Raw genomic sequence first — 25,259 nt, 5'->3', positions numbered from 1 at the left:
GTGGCACCACCCACAGTGGGCTGGGCCCTCCCACATTGCTCATCAAGAAGATGCCCCTCAGACATGGCCACAGGCCAGTCCAATAGAGACAATTCCCCAATTGAGGCTCCCTCAACCCAGGTGTGTCAAGTTGACACTAACACTATCCAGCACACACAGGAACTAACCGGGGTCTCCCAAGAACCTCACTGATCTCTTCTAGGGCAGTACCCTAAAGGTTTCACCACCCCAACACCAACACCACCACATAGAAAACCAAGCTTCTAGGACACAAACACTTAGGGAACACAACCCATTTCCAAATCACAGCTGTCAATTTGGTCAGAACTCCATCAAGACCGGCTCACCCTTGCTACAGTCTTACATTCCTCATCCCACCACCATCCCCCAAGTGGTGTCTGGCCACTGGAGCCCATCATCACCAAGCATCCTGTAAGACTGATCAGTTAGAATCCTCCTTACCCCAGGCACTTTATCCTCATTTTTATCCACTCAACACGAGCCTGCACCCCGAGCCCTCTGCTATATACCCGTATTTTTCTTGTATTTGGAGGTAATTTGGGCAGAATCTCTCTTCCGTTCCATAAAATCCCATTACAGTTGGACCCTCTACTGATTAAAGTCTGCCTTGCTGCTCTTTAAAAAAGAATTGCAATTTTCTTTTCCTTTAGAACATCACCCTCTGCCCTCAAACACTGTAATTCTCTTAACATGCATCACACAGAGATGAAGACACTGAACAGGTGACAGCTGTCACTTTAGCTGCAGAGACTTATTTTCAACTCACCTATGAACCCCTCAAAATTCAACCCCATAAGCAAAGGCATCCTGACTCCCCAAAAATAACTATTTCCATGCAGGGTTTATTTATTAATAATAAGAAGTTCCCTAAAAGAGCATTAGTAGCGGTAGTAAAAAATACAGTGAGTGTACCTAAGTATGCATTTGAATACAATTAATGGATGGCAAGGTTAGAGGTATGGGGAAAGGGAACTAGGAATTTAAAACGAGGGCAAAATTTGAAGTTAGGCACATAAAAACAGGTTTCTCCTAATTCCAACAGCTTTCACAAAAATTTAGTTCTAAGCTCTCCAGCAGGCTAGGAAGAAGGAAACACACAGAAGTATTAAATTCTCAGTGCTGCGAGCAAAGCCTGATCCCCTTCCCAAAATGGTCCAGAAAGGTCTGAAGGCTGAAAGCTCTTCATCAATTTGATATAAATACATTTAATGGCAAAACTTGAGCTGGATGGTATGAGGCTGTGAGGCGTTTATCTTCTTAAATACTTACCTAACTTCATTAAGTGTAGACTAGGAATATGTCTAACTAAAGGGTACCTAGCTAGAACCTACGAGGTTTGTTTTTAAACTCAAAATCTACAGTATTTAAATCATTCAACTTTCTAAACACCCAAAAAATCCTGAATTTCAAAACATCTAATTCTAATATTTTAAATCAATAACAATAAATCTCTGCCTGGTACATATGTTGCCTGAGATAAGGGGTAAACTTTATACTTCTTGTGGAAAAACAAAGACAAAAATAATAAAAAATTTAAATTCTAGGAGCAGGTGATATGGCTGGGTAGGTAAAGTTGCCTGCCACCAAGCCTGAGGAGCTGAGTCGGATCTGATGCTTGGTTCTAAGCAGGCTGCCCTGTGTTGTGTGAACTGAGGTCCTGTCTTTGAGAGAAGGCTCACTAGAAAGGCTGAGGAAAGACCGATAGCCAGGAAGACTCCAAGTCTTGTCCTCATCTGCATCCTGTTGCCCAGTGTCCAGGAGCCTACCAAGCAGCTAGAGAGACGTGGATGCAAGTGATCTTGCCACAGGAAGGAAAGACAGCAAAGTAGGGAAGACATTTTAGGAGACAGCAGCTACTTACAGAGTCTGAAAGAAAGCAGCTACCTAACCATTAACGAAATCACTTGCAGTGCAGTGCTAGTGTTATTTCAGATCCAAAGACTGGTCTTTGAAATACTTAAAAAAAAAAAAATTATTGGTCCCACACCCCCCTCCCCAGCTTTTGCCAATGATAAATAAGAACACAGTAGAAATGTTATTTTAACAATTGTAACATAACATGTCAATAACTACAGTGACTTAATTTGCTTATTAATTCAACCTGAATTTATCATTCTTTTTTATTTAAAAACAAAAAAGTCTATGCTCATTTCTGAAAATTTGAGATCTGCCTTTAGCTGACTCAATGAAAATTCAGCCTGTCTGATAAGAAATGCTGAAGTTGGCAGAGCATGGTGATACACACCTTCAATCCCAGTACACAGGAGGCAGAGGCAGGCGGATCTCTGAGTTTAAGGTCAGTCGGGCCTGCATAGTGAGTACAGGCCAGCCAGGGCCTCATAGTGAGACCATAGGTCAAAAATATGCTGAAGTTGACTATCAACTTAGAAGCTCTAAGTCTTATACAAGTGGTTAGCTACCTAGCCAGACTGAACAGGAAGTCTGCTTCTAGTATTGAGTTAATTTATTCACACTACTCATGCATCCAGTGGCTTCAATTTAAATTTCTGCAACCGCAAACAATCTCTGTGAGGCCCAATCAGCCATCTTGGTTTAGAAAGTGCCTTAAGAACTCACTGGCAGTGGAAGGTGCCACCCTCTGTGCTCCCAAAGCACAGAGCTTTATTACCACTGGCTCTCAGGACCCATTCATTCCCTCCTCAATGCCAGAACACAAATATAGCCAAAAGAATAAAAGGAAATACTCTAAAACTGACCTCCCTTTCATGTCATGAGGGTATTCTGGTTTTACTGGGCAGCTTTATAATTTATAATCTAAGTATGAATTATAAGAACAGTAATTAACCAACTCTATGAAGCCCAAAGAAAGCAGAAAGCAGCAGTACTGTGGCATAGGGGAGCTTCTTGGAAAGACCTTGGCCCTGCCCCATATCCACCGACTCAGAAACCGTGTGAACTCAGAACCTGTCTTCTCAGCAGAATCCTGCAGGCTTTATGTGAAGTCTGAGGTGTCCTGACTTAGAAAAACACAGCCATGACAACGCCTTGACAGTTGGGGCAGGATGACAGCTTCTCAGTCTCCTGGCAGAATACCACGCACAGGAGGTGGTACAGTATAAAACAGACTGTTCCACTGCTGCTAATCTGCGAGAAGTCTCCAAGGACTCTGTTCTCTCATTTATAACATGAGGATAAAAACCCTGTATGGTAAGATTACCACAAAGACTCAATGAGGTAATAATTAATCAATTCATGAAACTTACTAAATCGAAGAAATTCAGGTCCCTGCACTTAACACGTCTGGTTTTAAAAAATATATATATTTTTAATGTTTGAGTGTTTTGCCTACTTGTAAGTGCACCCAAGTGTGCAATGCCTGCGGCGGCCTGAAGAGGGTGTCAGGTCCCTTGGACCTGGAGTTATCAATGGTTGCTAGCCACTATATGGGTATTGGGAACCAAACCTGGGTCCTCAGTAAGAGCAGTGAATGCTCTTAACCACTGAGCCATGTCTTCAGTCCCCACATCTGGCTTTTCAAGAATTGTTATGGCTCAGGTGAGTACACATGCTGATGGGCCTGTCAGGCCTTGGTCAGGTCTGCTGTCTTGGTGTGGCTGATGATGGCACCTACTTCTTGGCCTGGGCAATTGACATACTGTCACATGGTCACACCTAACTCTTTGAGTGTTCCTGTGAGCAAAGCACTATCAGCTGAACAACCTATACCTGAGGGTCTCAGCAAAGAGAAGCTGCTGACTAGGACAGACAAAAACCAGCGTTTGCCAACCATACACATGAATGAAAACAGCAGAACAGTAATGGCTTTCCTTTCACATCAATGAAGCACAGCACTTGAGGAAGATCTAGGAATAACATCAAACATTCAAATGCTCAGCATGCTTTCCATGGGCTTAACCTGTAAGCATGCAACACAGGAGTTTGCCTAGTATCTTCCATCATTCACAATCTCACTAGCCTAACTTGCAGACTATTATGCTACATGTCTGGCACCAAGCTCTCTCAGAGCCAAGTCACTAGGATAAAACAGCTTCACTTATATATGACCATTTAGAAAATTTACTATTGCAGAAGCTGCATAAATATTAAGAGTTAGTTCCAGCAGGAGTCAGCCATCCCAGACACATTCCTGTGATGGTGTTACACCACTGGGAGTGTTAGGTCTCGTCTTCAACCACCTGCGTGGTCACTGATCTGGTACATGTAGCAATGGTGTGAGGCAGAACTGTGCTTCCTTCAGAGTGTACTAAGCGTTTGGGTGCTTAGTTGTAGTGTGGGAGCAGCAGTACAAAAATAAATGAATGAATAAATGAACAAATAAATAAGCAGGAGTTAGGACGTTTTCTGGTACAAAATCTCAGCTCCTCTCTCACAAAGAGCTCCTACTTTGATGGCCACTGAGCCAAATGATATAAAACTTGTTGAGGCATGCTGATCTAAAACGGGAAAATACTTGAGTGGCAGGAAGCCAACAACCATGGCTGCCCAGGCTACAAGTCAGCGACTTCCATTGTCAGCCTGATGCCACCCCACCCCCAGCTGTGTGACAGTGGTGACTACATCTCTGCACAGGTCAGCAACGGGGAGCAGCTGGGGGGCAGCACATCTCTGTTAGCTGAGCTTGCTATGACCAGCAAGCTAGTGGTACACCACCACTGAAAACACTGCCTTGATCCAAACAGTCTGGGGCTGAAACCCTCAGGGACACTTTCACCTACTTGATTTTTGGTGGGATTATTTAACAAACTAAGATTATCTGAGAGGGAAAAACAATAATAACAAAATCTTTGTAAATGTTTACTCACTATCATCAACAGAAGGCATGGGGCTTGGAACTTTGTGGGTTCAACATTAAACATTTGAGGGACTGGGGTATAAAGTCAGTATTTAGCACATGTGAAACTCTGGGTTTGGTCTCTAGCACTATTACATTTGACTAACAAAGTGTTTGAAGGTTTGGACCTTCAATTTCCATCTTACCCCAGTCAAACTGGCTAAGATCAAGAGAACAAATGATACCAAATGTTGGAGAGAATGTGGGGAAAGGGAAATGCTCATCCACTTGCAAACTCATGTAACCCCTATGGAAAGCAGTGTGGAGAACTCTTAAAAAAACCTACCATTTGACCCAGTTATACCACTCCTTGGCATATACCCAAAGGACTCATCCTATTGCAGAAACACTTGTACATCCACGTCTGTTACTGCTCTTTTCACAATAGCTAAGAGGTGGACGCAACATAAGTATCCCTCAATTGATGAGTGGATAATGAAAATGTGGAGTTTTCATTTACACAATGGAGTTTTACTCAGTGGTAAAGAAAGATGAAATCATGAAATTTGTAGGTAAATGGATGAACTAGAAACTGTTACACTAAGTGAAGTAACAAAGACTCAGAAAAACAAATGATGTATATTCTCCCTCGTATGTGGATTCTAGCATCAAATCCTTATAAGTAAGTATGCATCCACACACAACTGCAGGAACCAGAATAATGAAAAGGTACAGGGAGGGAAAGGGAAAGGAAGAATATGAGAGAAAAAAAAAAACAGTAGGAGACAGGTATTACTGGGAGAAATGGATAAAATGGGGGTATGTAAATGGGAGCGGGGAGGGAGGGTTATAACCTTGGGGATAAGTGAAAGAAGGCGTTCAAGAGAAGTGTGACCATAGGTGTTGGGTATTATCAAGGGAGAAATGGGGAAAATATGGACACTTTAAATGGGGAAATCACCACAGAAGATGGGTTAGACAGTGAAAGAGAGTGGAGAGATAAATAATGCCTAGCTAGTTTAAAAAAACAGAGGGAGTCGTATTAGTCCAACAACCTAATAACAAACTACACATACAGTTATCTCTACATGACTCCATGTATATAGCTAAAGGCTACATAACAAGGAACAGTGCCAGAAAGAAGCCTTCCATGAGTTATTGGCCAGGGTGGTCCAAGAGACTCCCAAAATTACTTAGGCTATTGCCACAGCCCTTGATGGCCTCTCAGAACCTGAAGGTAAGACCCTACTGCTAAAGACAGAACATACATCAGACACAGGATTTGGAGCAATAGAGCTGCAACTGACCTGAAACCACTTCCCCTGAAGGCTAGCTCTCAGAGCTTTGGAGAACACCGTGAAGGTGCTAAGAGAAAACATCAATCAATGGTCTAACACCAGCTTCAAGGCCAAATAACCATATCAATGGCCAGAACAGTATACAAAATTGGCAATTTTATGTTGAGGGCAATCAACAGCTACTGAATTGGACTAAAAGCCCACTCAGTGGGAGGAAACCCAAGTGTGGTACTGTAAACATAGTTAAATACACATGGCTGACGTGGTCATAGATCTTAGAGAAAACCCCAAGACTCTCACATCCCTAAATATTTGATTTTTTAAAATCTAAACGAGTGGTGACAAGTTTGATGACAAGTTTATGCATTAATAAAATATTCTCCAAATACAGAGAGCAAAAGAAAAAGAACCAGGAGGAAATACCTGTCCACCAGAATACCTCCCAGTAGAAGTATTTCTCTTTTTTTTTCTTTTAATTTTTATTTATTATTTTTATTTTATGTGTATGAGTGTATTGCCTGCATGTATGTGAGTGCACCCATGTTGTGCAATGCCATGGAGGTCAGAAGAGGGCGTTGGATTCCCCTGGAATTGGATTTAAGGATGGTTCATAGCCACCATGTGGGTGCTGGGAATCGAACCTGGGTCCTCTGCAAGATCAGTCAGTGCTCTTAACTGCTGAGCTATCTCTCCAGCCCCCAGAAGAAGTCTTACACTTCTCAATTTCTGGTAGGCAAAAAAAAGTTATATATCAAAGACCTAAACAATAAGCTTAAAAGGAAGACTTAAACAGAGTTGGACAAAATCCCAGACACAGCTCTTAAAAAACATACAATCCAGGGCTGGAGAGATGGCTCAGCAGTTGAGAGCACTGACTGCTCTTGCAGAGGACACAGGTTCGATTCCCAGCACCCATATGGCAGCTAATAACCATCTGTAACTCCAGTTCGAGGGGATCTAAAGCCTTTTTCTGACCTCCTCAGGCATTGCATGACACAGGTACACTTACACACATGTGGGCAATACACTCATGTACATAAAATAACACCCTCATTTTAAACTGCTAGGCCTCATGGTACACACCTACAGTTCTAATACTAGAAGGACTAGGTCAGGAGGAGCCTATGTTTAAGGCTAACCTGGGCTAAATAGTGACTTTTAGGCCAATCAGCTTTATATGAGACATTGTCTAAAACAAACAGAACAACAGCTACATTTAACTACATTTCTAAACAAGTCCTGGGTCAAAAAAAGAAATCACAATAGTAATTAACAACAACATAAATACATTATACTAAAATAATAGAATGCAGCTGAGGTACTGCATCATGAAATTTTAATTTAACAGAATTTGAATTTAAATATGTACATTACACAAGTCTGAATAATTAGTTACGTGTCCATCTTTTTAAAACATCAACTTTTTCCCTTTTTAAAAGAATTTTTGCGAATTTCATACATTGTATTTTGATCATATTTAGATCCCCTCCTATATCTGCATCATCCCTTACCAACCCCCACCAAATTTCCTATACATAAATATAAAGTAAGTTATATATAAGGCTGTGTCTACTTTAAGATGTCAGGGATGTGGATGAAACAAAGAAGGAAGAAATGAATGATAACAAAGCAAAAACTACTAGTGAACTAAAAATAGAGAGACAAAATTCACATTTGTTCATTGAAAATACTAATGGGATAGACAAACTCCTGCCAAGATTAATAAAGAAAAAAAATTAGATAAACAATACCGAATGAAAGGGACATAATTAAGCTGAATTTGCAAGATAAAAAATACTATAAATAACGATGCCAATAAACTTAAGAACTTGGATTAAATTTCTAGACAATTACAACTTAGCAAAGTTTATTAAGAAGAAAGGAAGGCCCAACAGTCCAATGACTCCCAAAGAACCACTCATTTAAAAAACCTTCCCACAGAGAAAGTAAATAATAAATGGTTTTATGGATGAATTTTGACCAAGTTTTAAGAAAGAGATGATTACAGTTTTATTAAAAAAAATGTGTAGAGAACAGAAAAAGAAGGAACCCGTAGCAACTCACCAGCTCATTTTATGAAATGGTCTATAGTTAATACCAGGGAAGAGCAGGACAAAGAAAACCATGAGCCCATCTCACAAACCAAATGCCTCTATTCACAAAATACCAGCAAGAAGTCAGCTCTGCATTAAGAAACAATAAGTGAGGACCCACATTGTTAGATCCCAGAATCCAAAGGGACCTTAATGTTCATGTCTAATATTCACACTTGCTACATTAAGAGCTCACCAGAAAAGAGCAACCTGCTACCTCAAGAGATGGGGTGAAATCTGATAAGAGTATGATGCTCATCAATGGTATTTTTTTTTTTTAATTTACAAACTGAAAATAGAAAGGAATATACTTTTCTTGGCATCTCCACCAAACCTGTAACAAACGTCTTCCTTCATGATAAAGCATTAGAAACATTTCTTTAAAAATCAGTATAGAGGGCCAGGCGTGGTGGCGCATGCCTTTAACATCAGCACTCAAGAAGGAGAGGGAGGTAAATCTCTGTGACATCAAGGCTAGCCTGGTCTACATAGCAAGTTCCAGGCCAACTGGGGCCACGGGGAAACCCTATCTCAAACAACAAAAAACAAAAACTGAAAAAACTCAGTATTGAAAAAAATAACAGAAATCAATCAGAATGTGGGTAAGTCCCATCCATACACAGTTTCTACTCAAAAAGTGGGCTGGGACAAGAATATATGGAAAGAATCAAACTCATTCACAGAAATCACCTTAAGAAATCCTTAAAATTCTATAGGAAATTATTAGAATTAGTAAAGACTTAGTAAGGCTGCTGAATGTAAGGCTGACATATGTAAAAATACAGTCTTCACAGTGGTATGAGACAGAAGGACAGTCCTGTTCCATACAAGGCAGTATGAGTGCAGGCGAGCAAGTAATACAAGGTAGAAGGCTGAAAAACCAGAGACACAAGAGGTTACTGTCACACTTGAGCAGGGTGCACAGTTGGTATCTGGGTCTACCTAGGGGCTCAGATACTTCAATTTAGTTACACAGAGTCCTGGGGGCGCGGGGGGGGGGAACCTGGTCTGAAAAAGTGGGATGGCAACAGGACCTTAGAACAAAAGCAACGCTAACCCTAACCCTTGGGCTTGGGCTCATTTTCAGAAATTTACCTAAAACCTGATGTGAAGAGATCAAAAACTCAGGGTGGGGAAAGAATGATCCTAATGATGCCATTTAGGAATCAGCATCCAGGGGTTGGGAGAGAAAAGAAGAAAACTCTAGGGTCTCAAATTATCTGAGGATCAGGTCACCTCGCTTCTAGGAAGGTGTCTTGGAGGTGGTTAAGGGTCAGGCATCCAGACTGGAAGTACTTTGAGTCTTTACTGTTGGGTGTAGGAGCCAAGATTATCTTCTTGACTCCTAGAACCCAATAATTATGACGACTTGCTGTGATTTTATAAGGCATTTGGGGATGGGGTGTACAATCTGCCATTAAATATAAACAGGTAATCAACAAGGGACTGTAGGTCTTTTGTGGGGGGAATGCTGCCTATTAGAAAGGAGGATAACGACCACTCTTCCAGAAGTGTGGGCTGCCTCAGAGCAACTGGAACATGCTGAAGGCTACATCCAATAAGGAAAAAGAGGGACAACAATGGTTGGCTCCCACATACAACAGGTCCCAGCGGCATCCAAGAGCAGATGGATTTGCAGGGGGCTGTCAAATGAACAGCCCTGGTGTTTGTCATCTGACCTGCGTGGCACCTATGAATCTGACAAGCCGACTTCTAATTCTTCCCACTCAAGGAGTTGGGTGCTCTGCTCTAGTCGGTGTTAGCGAATTCCTGACAGATTATCATGGATTATCTCTGTGAGCTTTCTAGAATATGCCTCATGATGAAAAACAAAATCCTTTCCTGAAAGCAAAAGGACAGGAAATTAAGCATGAAGATGCAGCCCTGTTATTTTTCCTTATGAGCTTACATGTCATTTCTTTTTAAAGACCTGGACTTTAGGTTATTAACTCCTTGTCCTTAAGGCTAGAGCTGCCCTATTAAAAAAAATGAAAGGAAAAAAGGAAAAAAGAATCAAGCCACTTGGTGTCTTAATTACAACAAGAAGAGGCAAGCCCTCTGTGAAGCACATATGTCTCTTGCCTGTGGGCATACTTTCTGCTCTCTCCATGAAATCATAAAATTATTTCAAATTCCTTAGTGATGTGTCTGCAAGTCCCTGAAGGGCACTGAACATGATTCTGAGTCTGAACATGGAATTAATTCAGAGCAGTTCAATGCTTTCCCCACAGCTTGTCTATCTTGGAGTGTATTGGGGCTTATTACTATTTTCTTGCAATTATCTAGTTCAAAAGGGCTCACTCACTCTTTCTTTTTTTTCTCTCTTAGAAAGGATCTCGAGATTGGCCTTGAACTCCTGATCCACCTGCCTCTACCTCCCAAGTGCTGGGATTACATCATACCCAGCTCTTCTTACTGAAGAATTTTTCACGATTACAGAGCCTGGGAACCCCCGCTTCCTTTATTGGATATTTTTTCTTCCTCCAAGCATAGCTCTGGCCCCTGATGAATCTGGGCCTAAGATTTTTGCTTTTAAGTGAGTCTGAAAGCCTCATGTTTTTCTGCAACCACCCTTGGGTGCATATGTCCTTCTCGGTACTGAGCTCACACTTCTCACCTGGCTTCTTGCTTCCACAAGCATCACCTGCTTTTCCCTCGACTGGTGACTCCTAATCTCCCTAATTCTGCAGCCATCACTTTGCCACCCATCCACACATACCTGCAGTGCCCATTTGACCTCTAGGCTTCAGATCTGAATTGCTAACAGCCTATAGGGCAATGTCATCTGCTGATACATTCAAACAAGAACTTGGCAATTTCTCTTTTACCCTTGACCCTCTTACAGAATTCTCTGACATTAAGACTGTCCACCTTTGACACCCTCTCCCACCACTGTCTCAAGTAGCCTCCAGACCTTCCAAGTAAAACTCACAAGGTCACCCTCATCAAATGCCTACAGACTTGGCAACCTTCATTGCTAAGTTCAAAGGTAAGGTCCAGGGAAGCTGTGTGGGAATTAGGGGTAGGAGCAGCAGGCACAAGGAAGTGGGACAGGAAAGCAGCGTGCAAATGATGCTGAAGGAACTCTCTAGAGTTCCTACTGGGCTGAGTGTGGGGAGGAGGGTACAGAGACAGGAGTGATTTTCAGAGATTAGCACAAGCAGGCCAGAGGGAAGAAGGGATAAGGCAGATGAGCTAGGGTTGCACACAGAGCAATTCATACAAAACGCCTTCTGTTGTGGGGTGCCCCCAGTCTGTCCTTGGGAGCCTGCATAGCTCACTAAGCCAAATGCTACCTAACCATTTTCCACCTGTCGCCACTGGACACCAGTGTCCCTTTTAAAATATAACAATTTGATGGCGTCACTTGCCTGACTAAGGCCCATTAATGATTTCCTCTACACTGCTTAGGATCTGAGTTCTTCCCTCCCCACCCCACCCCCACACACTTTCTGGCCATTCCCACTACTCCCCAGTCTTCTACAAGGGTTGTGAGGACTACTCCAGGCCTTTAGGGGACTTTTCCTTCTGGTCAAAATGGCTATCTTGGCCTCAGGAATTAAAGGTCTGAGCCTTGGGATGTTGACTAACTTGGGGCCTTGTGGCTGTCAAGTGGGGAAACTAGAAACTGGCATGAAACATACCTCAGTACCAACCTTCTGGCTGAGGGTTGCACATTCTTAGCATGTCCTCAAGAAAGTTTTTTTGGTGGTGGTTTTTTGAGACAGGATCTCCCTATAGCCTTAATTGGCCTGGAACTCAACTATGTAGACCAGGCTGACCTCAATTCCAGAGATCTACTTGCCTCTGCTTCCCAAGTGCTGGGATTAAAGATGTGTACTACCACACCAGGCCCAAGAAGTACTTTTAGCAAAATAGATAGGACTGCTAAGGGCTGACTGATAACCCTCCTTTCTATGTCCTTTTCCAGAACCTCCTATACCCACAACCCTTCTCCACGGTGTCTTCTCCTGGCTATCCTGGGCATGGGCCACCTTACTCTCCTCTACAGGCCTCATGCAGGGAGCAACTACAAATCCCTAATCACTGCCAGACCCCAACACGTAGCCTTGGGTGGTCACACTATTTGATGGAGTGTGTGCTGCCATGCCACCAACGATGTATGTAATCTCCAAAGCAGTTCTTTGGGGATAATAGTTAATTCCATTTTGCCATCTTAATAACTGAAATAGATTTTAATGAAGGCTCACTCAGAGTCACAGATAAAGGTGCTGTCAGTCCTTTGTTTTCTTCCAATCCTTTTAATTTCTTCATCTAATGTCTTTAACATGTACACCTTTTTTCTGTCCCGGGTAAAAATTTAGGGCCTAGAGATCCAAACAGGAATAGAATTTACACTTGAAACAGCAGGGTCAATGATGATGGGGGTGGCACCTCCTAATGAAACACCAGATGATCACAGTTCCCCAAGAAAGCCAGAGTACATTTTCCACTGTGCTGGGACAGTTGGGCTGGGCCGGACTCAGTGGCAGAGCATGTGACTAGCTTGAGCAAGGCTGTAGGCTAAATCCCCAGCACCACGAGACAACCAAAAGCAAAAACAATCATGTGGTCAGTGAACAGCGACATACCAATAGCCATATGTACAGATAACTATCATCAGATATCTCTTATGTTAATTTGAAAGTGTTTAAAACGGAAATGTACCACAGAAACCTAAATCTTGAATTAAGGAGCTTTCAGACTTCACATTACTTAGATTATAAAGATGCCAAAAGTGCAATTCAAGCCAAGAGAACAAATGTCCAGAAGCAAAGGCTCTTTGAAGTGTGACAGTCTTGAATGTCCATCTCAGCACACAACATGGCTCCTCCTCTGCAAAGCAGGGACAAGCTGCTGTCCTTATGAGATGGTGATGGGGACAAAATGTTAGAATATTTAACATCAAATAAAGGCCAGCTATTTTTCTGCATATGACTATGTGCTGGGAATATGATTTGATAGCTAGAGGAGGAAAGGATTAGAAAAACAAACAGAAATTTAAAAATACAGGAAATAAGCACAAATGCTCAACATTATTCAGCAGGCCATAAAAGCCAATCGCCACAACCCAAAGGACAATACGGTGGCAGCACCTGTGAGAATCCCTCATCCAAAATGCCTGGGTACTAGAGCTGCTTAAGACTTTCAGCTCAAATTTTGGGATATTTGCATATACACATCTAACAAAGCTTAGGGACAGGACTGCTGGATTGTCTTAACAGGAAATTCACGTGCGTTTCACAGATGTACTACCTTCACATACAGCCTGGAGGCAATTTTATGTGGTATTTTTAGTGTATAAGGTTCTGACTGTGACCTTACATGAGATCTGGAGTGGAATTTTCCACTTGTGGCTCTGTGTTGGTGTTCAAAGTTTTGGATTTTTAATTTTTGGATTAGGGGAGCTTAACTTGTATTAATCACTCCTACCTGTCCCGTCTGATAATGTCTGGCAAACTGGTTAACCACTCGGTAATCATTCGAAAAGTATTCCATTAGAATAGAGGGAACTTCAGCAAAATCAGTAGGGCACCTGGTTCCTAAAATGGGGAGAAAAAATTGATAGGAGTTAAATCAACATGTTTATCTTTCATTCTGTGAGTACTTTAAAAACTTTTATTTGTACTTCTGATGAACTATGATAAGCTTTAATTCACTGAATCAATTTTTCTATAAAATTATTGTAGATATTTGCTGAAAAGTTTATTATAATCCTATATATTTTTCTTTATATCAAAAGTAAAACAAAATATTTGCACAGCTGCTGAAACACCTTATAAAGCGATGGCTCACACCCTCTGCACACAGCCTGTCTTCCGCAATGCTGGCTACACATGAAATACAAATTAAAACATTCTTACAACTAATAAGACATTTATATTTAATTCTCTGAATTCCATTACCAAATGCTTTTAGTCTTCATTTCTTTTCAAAGTACTTTAATCTGCATACTGCTTTCTGTAACAAAGTCAGTGAAGAGAATCAATATTTAAACTCAAAGTTCCTTAAGGCAACAAATCCTGTAAGGACTTCTTTGTGACACTATTGTCTCAGTCAATCCACGCAGTCTTTTCAAACATCTTTTCCTTGCCTAAATTCTGTGTGTGTAAAGTTAGCTAGCAATGGATGCCAACAACTTTCCAGGAGGTCAAATGCTGACCAGTCATGGGAGAGAGTTAGAGACTAGACACTGTATAGCCAGGCATGATAGCACACACCTGTAATCCCAATATTTAAGAGGTAGAAGGATCAGATGTTCAAGGCTATTCCTAAGCTATATAGTGAATTCAAGATAGACATGGGTTACTTGAGAACCTGTTTCAAAAAAAAATGAACTTAGGGGGCTGGAGAGGTGACTCAGCAGTTAAGAGCACTGGTTACTCTTGCAGAGGACTTGGGTTGGTTCCCAGAACTCACATGGCAGCTAAGAACCCTCTGTTAATCCCAGTTCCAGGGGATTCGACGTCCTCTTCTGGCCTCAGTGGACACTGCATGCACATGGAGCACTTATATGCATACAAACAAAACATTCATATACATAAAAATTTTTTAAATTTTTTAAAAAATTAAAAACAAAGCTGGGCATGGTGGCACATGCCTTTAATCCCAGCACTTGGAAGGCAGAGGCAGGAGGATCTTTGTGAGTTCAAGGCCAGCCTGGTCTACATAGTGAGTTCCAGGACAGCTGGGGCTACAGGGAGACCCTGTCTCAAAAAGACAAAAAATAAAAAATAAAAACAAAGTAAAAAATTAGGACAACTAAGGAGAACATAGTTTTATTTTAAATGAAAGAAGCCAAATCCATTCCGTTTTTCATTCAGTAACTATATCAAGAACTGAGGAGACACCTATCTATCCATCATCTCACATGGCCACAAATGTAAGCTCCCTCCAATGTTATAAAAGAGAAACGGGCATAGATTCAGGACTGACAACTGAGAACTACTCCCAGCAAGAGTGGTTAGCAAGGACGGAAAAAAAAAAAGCATGCAAAGATCAGGTGTAATGGTAACCAAATGAGGCAATCTGAGATGAAGGACCAGCAGACACTCAAAATGATCATGGTTTCCAAAGAACAAATCTTTCTTCCAACTTAAAAAAAAACACCGTTTTTGAAGTATTATAGAAAAAAGCCTCTTCATGGCTCACCAGTGACATGTTGGTACCGAGTTCGTCCCAGCATAGAATGCATGGCATGGCCCATCTCATGGAAAAGATTTTCCATCATCCCAGGAGTTAGCAAGGTAGGGGAATCCCTCGCGGAATGGGGAAGATTCAGCATAAGAACAACAACTGGAAGCTGATAGGCTCCATCTTCCTTCAGCCTGCCACCTCGGATGGTAAAGTGGCAATCCTTGGAGAACCGAAAACATAGGCAGACAAAGTGTTAGGCACTCTGCAGAGTGATGAAGTCTTACTGAACATAAACCTGTATGTGAGTTCAGACTTTGAACTTGTTCTGTTTTTGCCCTGTATCACGTACCCCCCAAACCTTTTTTTATTCTAAAATTTTTATTCTCCATTGCAAAAAAATTTTTTTAAGAATTTTATTGAATTTTTGTGTATTTCATACAGAACATCTTAATCATCTTTATACCCCCTTCCCCATTGGTCCCCTCCCACAGCCTCCCCACTGGAATTCATATATTCTGTCATTTGTGTTAAGGCCTACCATGTCAAGTTAGTGTCCCCAAATGTTCCTCATTGCAAGTTCATCCACTGAAATCTAATCAGCCTATCTAGAGTCCCTCCCTTTAAGATGATCAGCTCTTCCTCACCCAGCAGGAAGCAACTGCCAATAATTCTTCGCTCTCCATTTCCCATAGTTCTGGGATTTTTGTCTGCTTGAGTTTGTATGAGTCTTGTACATGCTGACACCATTGCTATAGATTCTTATGAGAAGGATCCCAAGAACCTGTAGGACTCTGCATAGAGTCATGCACATCCTCCCTGACTCTTACAATCTTTCCACCCCCTCTTCCAAAATGGTCTATGGGCCCTGGGTGGGTAGATTTTAACATAGCAGTCCTATCCAAGGACCTACACTCTATAGACTCTTATTCTCTACATTTTGGTCATTTGTGACCTTTTGTACTCCTGGCCCTCTGTTGCATGAGGGAGCTTCATTGATGAGAACTGAAAATGCATTAGTGTTCTCTTCATCCCTTGTGCTATGTTCCATGAGCCTAAGGTGTAGAGGTTGCATTGTAGATGTGCCACTTAGGCTTGGGCAATTCACAGACAATCTCTGTGTGTGGAATTCTGTAATAATCTCCATCTGTTGCTATGTATGCTTGGCTATGTTTACAGTACCACACATGAGTTTCCTCCCACTGGGTGGGCTTTAAGTCATTTAGGTAGCTGCTGATTAGCCCCAAGACAAAACTGCCACTACTGCACTACTGCCGGTCACTGGTGTGGTTTTTAGTCCTTGAAGCTGGGATTGGACCATCAATTGATGTTTTCCCTTACCAGCTTGTATAGTGCTCTCCAAAGCTATGAGAGCCAGCCTTCAGGGGAGGTGGTTTCCAGGTCAGTTCTAGCTCCACTGCTCCAAATCCTGTGTCTGAAGTATGTCCTGTCTCCAGCAAGAGTCTTACCTTCAAGTTCTGGGAGGCAATCAAGGGCTATGGCAATAGCCTGTGTAATTTTGGGAGTCTCTTAGACTACCGTGGCCAACAGCTCAAAGAAAGGTTTCTCCTGTCTGGCTCTGTTTCTTGTTATGTAGCCTTCAGCTATACACATGGACTCATGTAGAGAGATTGTTATGTGTAATTTTTCATTAGGTTTTGGACTAATACATTCCCTCTGGTTTTTTATACTAGCTAGGCTAGTTATCTCTCCTCTTTCTCTCCACAGATAATACTCCCTTCATACCCTCCCTATTTAAAGTATCCCCATTTTCCCCATTTTGCTCTTGATAATTCCTGTCTGCTATGGTCTATCTTGAAACTGCTAATAATGAATTGGATTTATACTGATGAATTCATTCACGTCCTCCAAAAACACACACTGAACTGATAATGTATCCAATGCTAGAAACAAACTGAAATGCTGGGACCCACACTCAAGGTGGTCACAATGACTGATGTTTATGGTGAGTCCCTGGCTTGTGTCAGACAATAAGCAGGAAGACTTTAAGTCTGCTGTCCTCGCTCCTGGGAAATCTGGGTCTGAACTAGCTAAAGTCAAGAGTTTCCAGCAGGCCCCAGGCTGAGCTTCATAAAACACCATGTTAGTTCTTCACAATGACTTGAGGACACAGGAGTCTCTCTGCCCAGGTTAGACAAATGAAATTAAGCTTTGAAAATGCCAAGTGCTGCATCCAAGGGTACCAAGTAATTATGCCTTTTACATCTGAATCCAGCTGACTGCCAGAAGCCAGGACTGAGAACCCTTAAGCTTGGGATACAGAGCCCCACAACCTGCACACTGGTCCCCTCTGACTCCTGCTAGCCAAATCACTGTAGAAAGATGCAAGCCTGACCTGTAGAATATAGAATGCCACCTGTCAGATCCCAGACTACTTGAGCACATTTCTTGGCTCATTTCTGTTCAAATGCTTTGGAAACTGTGAATTACTACTCAAATGTCAGACAACACATTTTCTGTTATAACTGATAACCTGAAGTCTTGGCATTTCCCACTGAGATGCATGAAAATAGTGACCAGCTCACAAACCTGGTATGCATTAACGGAATGAAGCAAGCCTTGGCACCTTCCACACCATGAGCTATGTGGTTACAGAACAGTTTTTGTGGGCCTACCTTCTACAATTTTAAACCAGATTCATACTATTCTAGTTTCATTCTGTTGCTGTGATAAAAACATCTTAGGGAAGGAAACAATTTATTTGGCTCACACTTCCATGTTAGTCCATTACTGAGGGAAGTCAGGCAGGAACTTAAGTGGGAACTTGAAGCAGAAACCATAGAAGAACACATCTTGCTGATTTACACTCTCGTGTTCTCTTATACAGTCTGGGACCACCTGCCTAGGGATGGTACTGCCCACTGTGGGCTGGGTCCTCCCATATCAATTAGCAATTAAAACAATCCCTTAAAGACTTATACACAGGCCAACCAGATAAAGACAATTATCAATTGAGACTCTTTTTTCATGTGATTCAAGGTTGTGTCAGGTTGACAGTTAATGCTAACTATGACAATTGTCTGGCATGAGAGTGATTCAGAGCTGGGGCTCTAGACAGACAAGGTCCAGCACCTCTTACTGTATGCTTCTGGCCAAGTGCATAACCTCTCTGGCCTTACCTTCCTCATTGTGTTAGAGTCCAGCTCAAAAGGATGAGGTGACCATTAAAAGGTATGCATCTATAAAGGGATTGTTTGTTGTAAAAAATAAAGGGCTTCTAAAATGTCATCAATCATGATGAGTTTAATTAGTATCATGCTCCCAATACAAGTAACAGAGACTGATGCACTCCTTTTCATAACCATTATCATTTTCCAATTCTAGCTTATCCTCACATTATATATTTAGTAACTATCTTTGGTGCCTTTAATTATTACGGAATTAAAATGGCATATAACATTCAAATTAATACTAATAAACTGCTGGCCACTTCTACACAAGCCAGCTTGTAAAAGAAGGTTACCTGATGCGGCTTGTTTCCTCGCTGGAAAAAATCACAGTAAATGTACCCCAGCAATCCTTCAGATTCGTGAACAACAGCCTGGAACACAAGTTCAAATTTAGTGGTGAACGAACCCATTGAAAACTCTAAAAATAGAAAACATCCCTAGCACATCCCCATATAGTAAACATCCATAGCCACAGACATTTATATCCTTTCTACATCCCATGTTTCTCAAGTTATCCATGAGTTTTGTTCCATCTCTGGAGCAGCTATGACTTAGGAATCCTGTTTCCAGGAGACAACATCCTCCTGGTGGGTCCTTTGTCCTGCCCTACCTCTGTAATAACTCGCCACAGAAGACTGCTCAAGTGCTGCCTTTGGGCTAGAAAGTTAAGAACACTTGCTGTTCTTCCAGAGGACCTGGGTTCGATTCCCAGCACCAACATGGTGGCTAACAACCATCTGTAATTCCAGTCTCAGGAGATCCAACACTCTCTTCTGGCCTCTACTGGCACTGTACAACATGGGTGCACTTAAATACATGCAAGCAGAGGTGAAATGCTCTCCAATCTGACCATCCTTCAGTCCCTGCTCCACACCTCCCCCATGCTCAAAGAAAGGGCAAGAACTAGCAAGGCAGCTGACATCACTGGGAACCAGTGAAGTAAATACAGCCCAGCAAACACACAAGCAAGAGATAAAGAGTGCTGCACCACAAAGTCTCAGCAGTAAGTAATGCCTCAAAACCTTCTGAGAACAAAGCTAAAAGACCCACACTCCAGGTAAAGTAGACCCTAGTAGGAGAAGGATGAAACTACAGGCTTTAAGTTATTGTCAAAGAAGTCAAATAAATCGGGACAAGGATGAAATTAGTTTCTGATGCAAAGATCACCACTACCACAATAGAAGAGGTTGAAAGAAGGGCAGCAATATATCTGAGAACCAATCAAAAGCGGCAGAGCGTTGTCATTAAATAACAATAACCAACTCTCTACAACTAGAGTACATGAACATATGAAGGTGCATACGTGAAAATCAGCTTCTTCCACAGAAAAGCTTGTTTTGGAGAACTAACACTACTGTAATATGTTCAGGTCCTTTATTTAGGTCTAAATCAGAAGTGGTGCTGAGACTTGTTAAGAGAAATGAGCTGGGACACCCTGTCAGGAGTACAGCTGACTCCAAGGAGAAACTGCTGGGAACTCACTGAGAAAGGCAAAGGGCCTAGCAGTGCCACAGGCGGGGAAGGCTTACCAGCTTCCGGACAGCATCACACCACACCTCTCCCTTTGCAGGCTGCTCCACATATAAGGAAACACCCAACAGTTTGTTAAACAAGATATTCAGGCCTTCCATGCAAGCTCCAAGGGAGAAAAATGGGCAATATAAACTGGGCTCGATATTATACCTAAGACAAGGAAGAGAGGTTTGGCAGTGTTACTTCAGTTTCTGAAGGTACATTCGGTTAACTGTTCTTCTATATAAATATATATGACCAGAGTGACCAAGAAAGGGTTCAGAACTGAAGAAGTGCAGTTGGCAGTCCATCTTCTCAGGTTCTGCATCCAATGATTCAAATAACCACAACAGAAAACATTAAGGGAGAAAACGTGTCTCTTGAACTGTTTTATCTGTTGTTGCTTTTTCTCATTATCCCTCAAAAAACTGAAGACAATGCCCATTGCATTAGGCATTATAAACAGAGTACAGTTAAAGTCTGTGGGGATGGTATGTGTATGCTCTATCCAAACCATTTTACGTGAAGGACTTGAGCATCCTGGATTTGCATATCCACGAAGGGCCATGAAACCAGTCCCCAGGTGATATAGGGATAACCATCTATTTGTATCATTTGAGGGCCATTCAACTCCTGTTTCTTCAGAAGGGTCTTCATTAAGGAGTAAGTCTGACTTTACTGTAGTACTAATGATACTACTAGTACTGTAGTACTAGTGTGTGTGTGTGTGTGTGTGTGTGTCTGTGTGTCTAAGAAAGAGAGAAGGAGGGAGCATGCAACATGCCATAGCACATGTATAGAAGTCAGAGGACAACTTGGATTTAGTTCTCTCCTTCCACTATGGGTTCCAGGGACTGAACCAAGTTATCAGTCTTGCACAGCAAGGGCCTTTACCTGCTGAGCCATCGCACTGGCCCATCTTTCCCTAATCTTGATCCTTTTCAAGTTTACATTTTGACTAGCCTCAATGTCCCAGCACTACACACATTCTTTAATACACATTTACATACAAAATGTCACCTGTGCTGATCTTAAGGATGTCACTTTACAAAATATATTCTTTAAAAATAATGACTTGTTCCCCCTTTATATCATTGCGCTGGAGAATAATGAGATAAATAAAGGATTAAATGGGGTGGGGGATGGGAGGGCAGGGCTGAGGAGAGTATGGGGAGGGATAACTAATACTAAATGTCTTTAGAAAGTCATATAGAAACCTACTACTATAGAAGCTTCTTTTTACACACACACACGTGCACACACACACACACACACACACGAGAGAGAGAGAGAGAGAGAGAGAGAGAGAGAGAGAGAGAGAGAGTTACCCTATAATGGGGGTCCAATGGTCTTAACAGACACCACAGGTTAGAAAATAAAAAGCCCAATTCCAGAAATGAGCTCCCTCTTTTGGTGTTGTTGACCAGGGAGGTCTCATAGACCCTCAAACAATACTGGTCATTGCCACTGCTCTTGGTTACTCACCAGAACTTCATGGTAAGACTCTATTGCTGAAGACACTACATATGTAAGTCATAGAACAAACAAGGAGAAATCAAGCTGGTAATGACCTCAAAGCCTCATCTCTACTGGCTAGCCTTCATAGTACTACACAGTGCTATGTATGCTACTGGAAAACAAAGGTAATTATCAACTTTACCCAACTGTGAACCACAAGAGCCACAATAATGACTGGCCTGGCAAGATAGGCCCACTGGTGCAACAGTGACATGAACACAATGGGAGTAACCAACCACCTTCTGACTGGATTTAAGGACTGTTTCACAAGATGGAGCCCATACCTGGCACAGCTATCAGGGCCAAGAACCTGTGACTAGATAGGTTACAAGCCATAGGGGAGAACCTACTACTATTATTCTGCTAATTAGATATAGTATTAAACTGACTCCTAAAGACCTATTGTTATACCCATAGATTAGTGCATCTCTCATCTCTCATCTGAGACGGTTGTTCTTGCAGCAGATGATGACTAACACAGAGACCCACAAATGGTAAATATGCAGAAAATAAGAGTATGCAGTCCTAAATGGGTCACATCATACCCTCTCCTCCCAAGGATCAGGGACCATTAAGGAGGAAGGGGCAGAAAGATTTTAAGATTCAGAGGTGGTGGATGAATAAAAGGTAACTATACTGAACACCACAGGGTAGTTGCACATATGAACCCACAGCACTTGTGACAGCATATACAAGACTTGTGCAAGCCTAAGCCAAACCATGGAGGAAGGAGGTAGGCAGAAAGCCCCAGCCCTAGTTGAGGATCTATTGGCAACTGATGGCTGCTGGGAGAGGGAGAGTCAGTTTTCTTTTTGCTTTTTAATATTTTATTTGTTTTTTATTTTATATGTGTGACTGTACTCCCTGCATGTGTATAAGTGCTCCAAGTGTCATGCAATTCACACAGAGGTCAGAAGAGGGTGTCAGATCCCCCGGAACTGGAGTTAGGATGGCTGTTAGCCAGCCATGTGGTGCTGGGAACTGAACTCTGGTCCCCTGCAAGAGCAGCCAGTGCTCTTAACCCCCTGAGCCATCTCTCCAGCCCCAAGAGACAGTTTTCTTTAGGGGTGTAATGCCTGGTAGGTTGACCAGACTCCAAGGGAAAGACACATGCCCAAGAGCATTTGGGGAACACAGATTAGACTCAATATGCCTTTAAAACAAGAAAAAAAAAAAGGACATGAAGTCAGAGTAGTAAGGAAGGGGTGGAGATGACAGAGGGAGTCCACGTGCAGTTAAAATCCAGTATATGAAATTCTCATAGAACCAATAAAAGTATTTTAAAAGTATGACTTATAACATAAATACTAAGCAAAAAGCTTAATAAAAACTTAAAGCAAAAGAATGCTAAGTCAATTTAAGTTCTCATCTGGTAAAATAGTTGTTTATAGAAAAAAATGCCTGGACTATAAACCATCAGATTTTAATGTATATGTCATATAATTATGTATCTTAAATTAAGGACAGTATACTTGGGAGGCACAGTTATCTTCATTCTAATTATCTTCATTCACATTTTTTATACCCTACATATTCCAACATAACTAAAGCAGATCCAAAATATATTATTTGAATGTTTACTTTTGAGGTTAGGTCAGGCCAAAATTTATAACTGTAGTCAAAAATAATGGCTTTAAAAAAATTTAACTGCTCATTACATTTCTACTTTCTGGGTTTAATAACATACATATGTATAATTCTATATAAAATATATAAATGCAACCTTAATACTAAATAAATAAATGAATTCATGAGTAAATATAAATTTTACAAAAAATGAGATTTTTGGTGATGATAATTCAAACATACAACATAATCTCTTTTTTAAAAGATTTTATTCTCATTTTTAATAAATGTATATGTACATGTCTGTGTATGGGTATGTGCTGGAGTTACAAGTGGTTGTAGGCCACCCACTGTGGTTGCTGGGATTGAACTCTGGCCCTTTGGAAGAACAGCTAGTGCACTGAGCAATCTCTCCAGCCCATTGATCTGTCTTTCATGAAAGCAGAATTCTAGTGTTCAAAGTGGTATTAGAGGTCAGGCTCTTTCTTGCTGGCTCATCCTCTCATGTCTGCTGTCCACAAAGCTTCTGGATTCAGGGGGAATGAAAGGACAAGTCTGTCTCTACAGAGCTCAAAGCTCACAGTGAGGGAGGCTGAGGCATGAAGAGCTATGGCTGTCCTGAGGCTAGAGCAGCAAGCTGACACTCAATAGATAGCCAGAAGGAATGCGATAAGCAGTACCATGTAGGAAGGAGGACAGCATGCCTGAGCTGCTTATAGAGTGCAAGAGGAACCAGGGAATGCTTCACAGACAGGAACTGGTCAGAGCTCAGTATTGCTGGAAGAGGGGTAAGTGGCCAGAGTCCAAAAGAAGTAGCCTGAAGGGGATCCCAGCCTGAAGCAGCAGTGTGACAGAAATATGATGGCATAAAATAGCCAGGTAACTTCCAGAAAGGATGAGGTTGACTATGATACCATCCATGACATAGAGAAAAACAGAAAATGATGTGAGGGGAACGAGAAGGCAGGGACAGAAAGCAGAGGCCGGAGAGCAACATTAAACATTAGTCTTTTCTTCCAAATCCTGTAAAACTTTTTGTTTACGAAAAGGAATTCTAATCTTTTTTTTTTTTTTTGGTCTTTTTTTTGGAAGCAGGGTCTCCCTGTAGCCCCAGCTGTCCTGGAACTCACTATGTAGACCAGGCTGGCCTTGAACTCACAGAGATCTGCCTACCTCTGCCTCCCAAGTGCCAGGACTACAGCTGTGTGCCACCATGCCCGGTGGAATTCTAATCTTTTAATCCCTCCCTCCCACCACATCCTGTACCGGTAAGACATTTGTTTATGAAAAGGTCCTGATATAGGAATTACCACTTCCGCCAATCTCTTTCCTCTTTTTTTGCACCTATTCTTTTAAACTAGCCAATCAATGAGGAAAAGACATACTACTCCTGTGTTAGGGATAAAAACTTATCAAACTTCTGGGTGGGGTGTGCTTGCTTGATCTGCATGCCATATCACACCCTTTTGCAAAAGTAAAAGCTTTGTCCAAGTGTTCTTTGTGCAATATCAATGGGGTTCTTGATCCTCAGATTTTATTACTAACAGGAGGAACTGGGCCTGCGTATTGCAGGCTATGGTCCCTAAACTCCACTGTATTCCATCAATAAAGTAGCTTGAGGATTCAGCCTTACTACAAAGTATTCATAAATTATATGCATTCCACCACACATCAAAACAAAAGGGGAAATATTTTATGAGTTGAGGTAAAGAGAAACAAATGTAGACAGAAGTTCTAACATTTCACATCCACATCTCAAGAGACTGCTTAGAATATAAGTAGGGGATGCTGTCTGCAGGCAAGAGAGAGCAGAGATGGTTCCTCCAGAGCTTTGGGCCACAAGCTAAAGGGGGCTGGTGCACTGGGTGGGATCAGGATGAGGGAGATATGTGAGTCTGTTCTCCTTTGAGATGCAGAGGGAGCTAGACTGTGTGAGTGAGGAAGTGGAAAAGAAATGAGAACCCAGACAGTCTGAGATACACACAGCTGTCTGCCTTGGACAAGTGAGTTGGTAGTGTAGGACCCTGAGACCCTCTTCATTCACCCGCTACCCCCCAATCCCTCCAGACCCCCACTAATTGCTCTTTTAGCTTCTGTAAATGCTTGGCTGCTGCTTTAGACATGCCTAGACATGCCCTGGCATGCCCTGACCCCCACCTGCTACCCCCCCCTT

At 41.9% G+C, this 25,259-nt stretch overlaps 1 protein-coding gene and 1 non-coding gene across 4 annotated transcripts in view; one reads left to right on the top strand and one right to left on the bottom strand.

Annotated features, from left to right (window-relative positions):
• Positions 1–25,259, bottom strand: part of Mipep (mitochondrial intermediate peptidase) — a 176,035-nt gene that overhangs the window by 102,057 nt on the left and 48,719 nt on the right. For all 3 annotated transcript variants that reach the window (XM_008824997.3, XM_029559583.1, XM_029559584.1), the window contains exons 11-14: positions 20,020–20,173; positions 18,784–18,861; positions 15,318–15,522; positions 13,599–13,708 (exon numbers count right to left, since the gene is read on the bottom strand). In XM_008824997.3, the coding sequence (XP_008823219.1) occupies positions 13,599–13,708; positions 15,318–15,522; positions 18,784–18,861; positions 20,020–20,173 (547 nt within the window). The remainder of the gene's footprint in view (positions 1–13,598; positions 13,709–15,317; positions 15,523–18,783; positions 18,862–20,019; positions 20,174–25,259) is intronic.
• LOC115068735 lies at positions 4,098–4,287 on the top strand. The gene has a single exon (XR_003848076.1). It is a non-coding gene; the product is annotated as a small nucleolar RNA SNORA74 (small nucleolar RNA).

This window comes from Nannospalax galili, unplaced genomic scaffold (assembly GCF_000622305.1).
Source record: "Nannospalax galili isolate Female #2095 unplaced genomic scaffold, S.galili_v1.0 scaffold488, whole genome shotgun sequence".
In the NCBI taxonomy this organism is placed as follows: domain Eukaryota; kingdom Metazoa; phylum Chordata; class Mammalia; order Rodentia; family Spalacidae; genus Nannospalax; species Nannospalax galili.
This window is presented reverse-complemented; position numbering and strand designations above follow the sequence as displayed.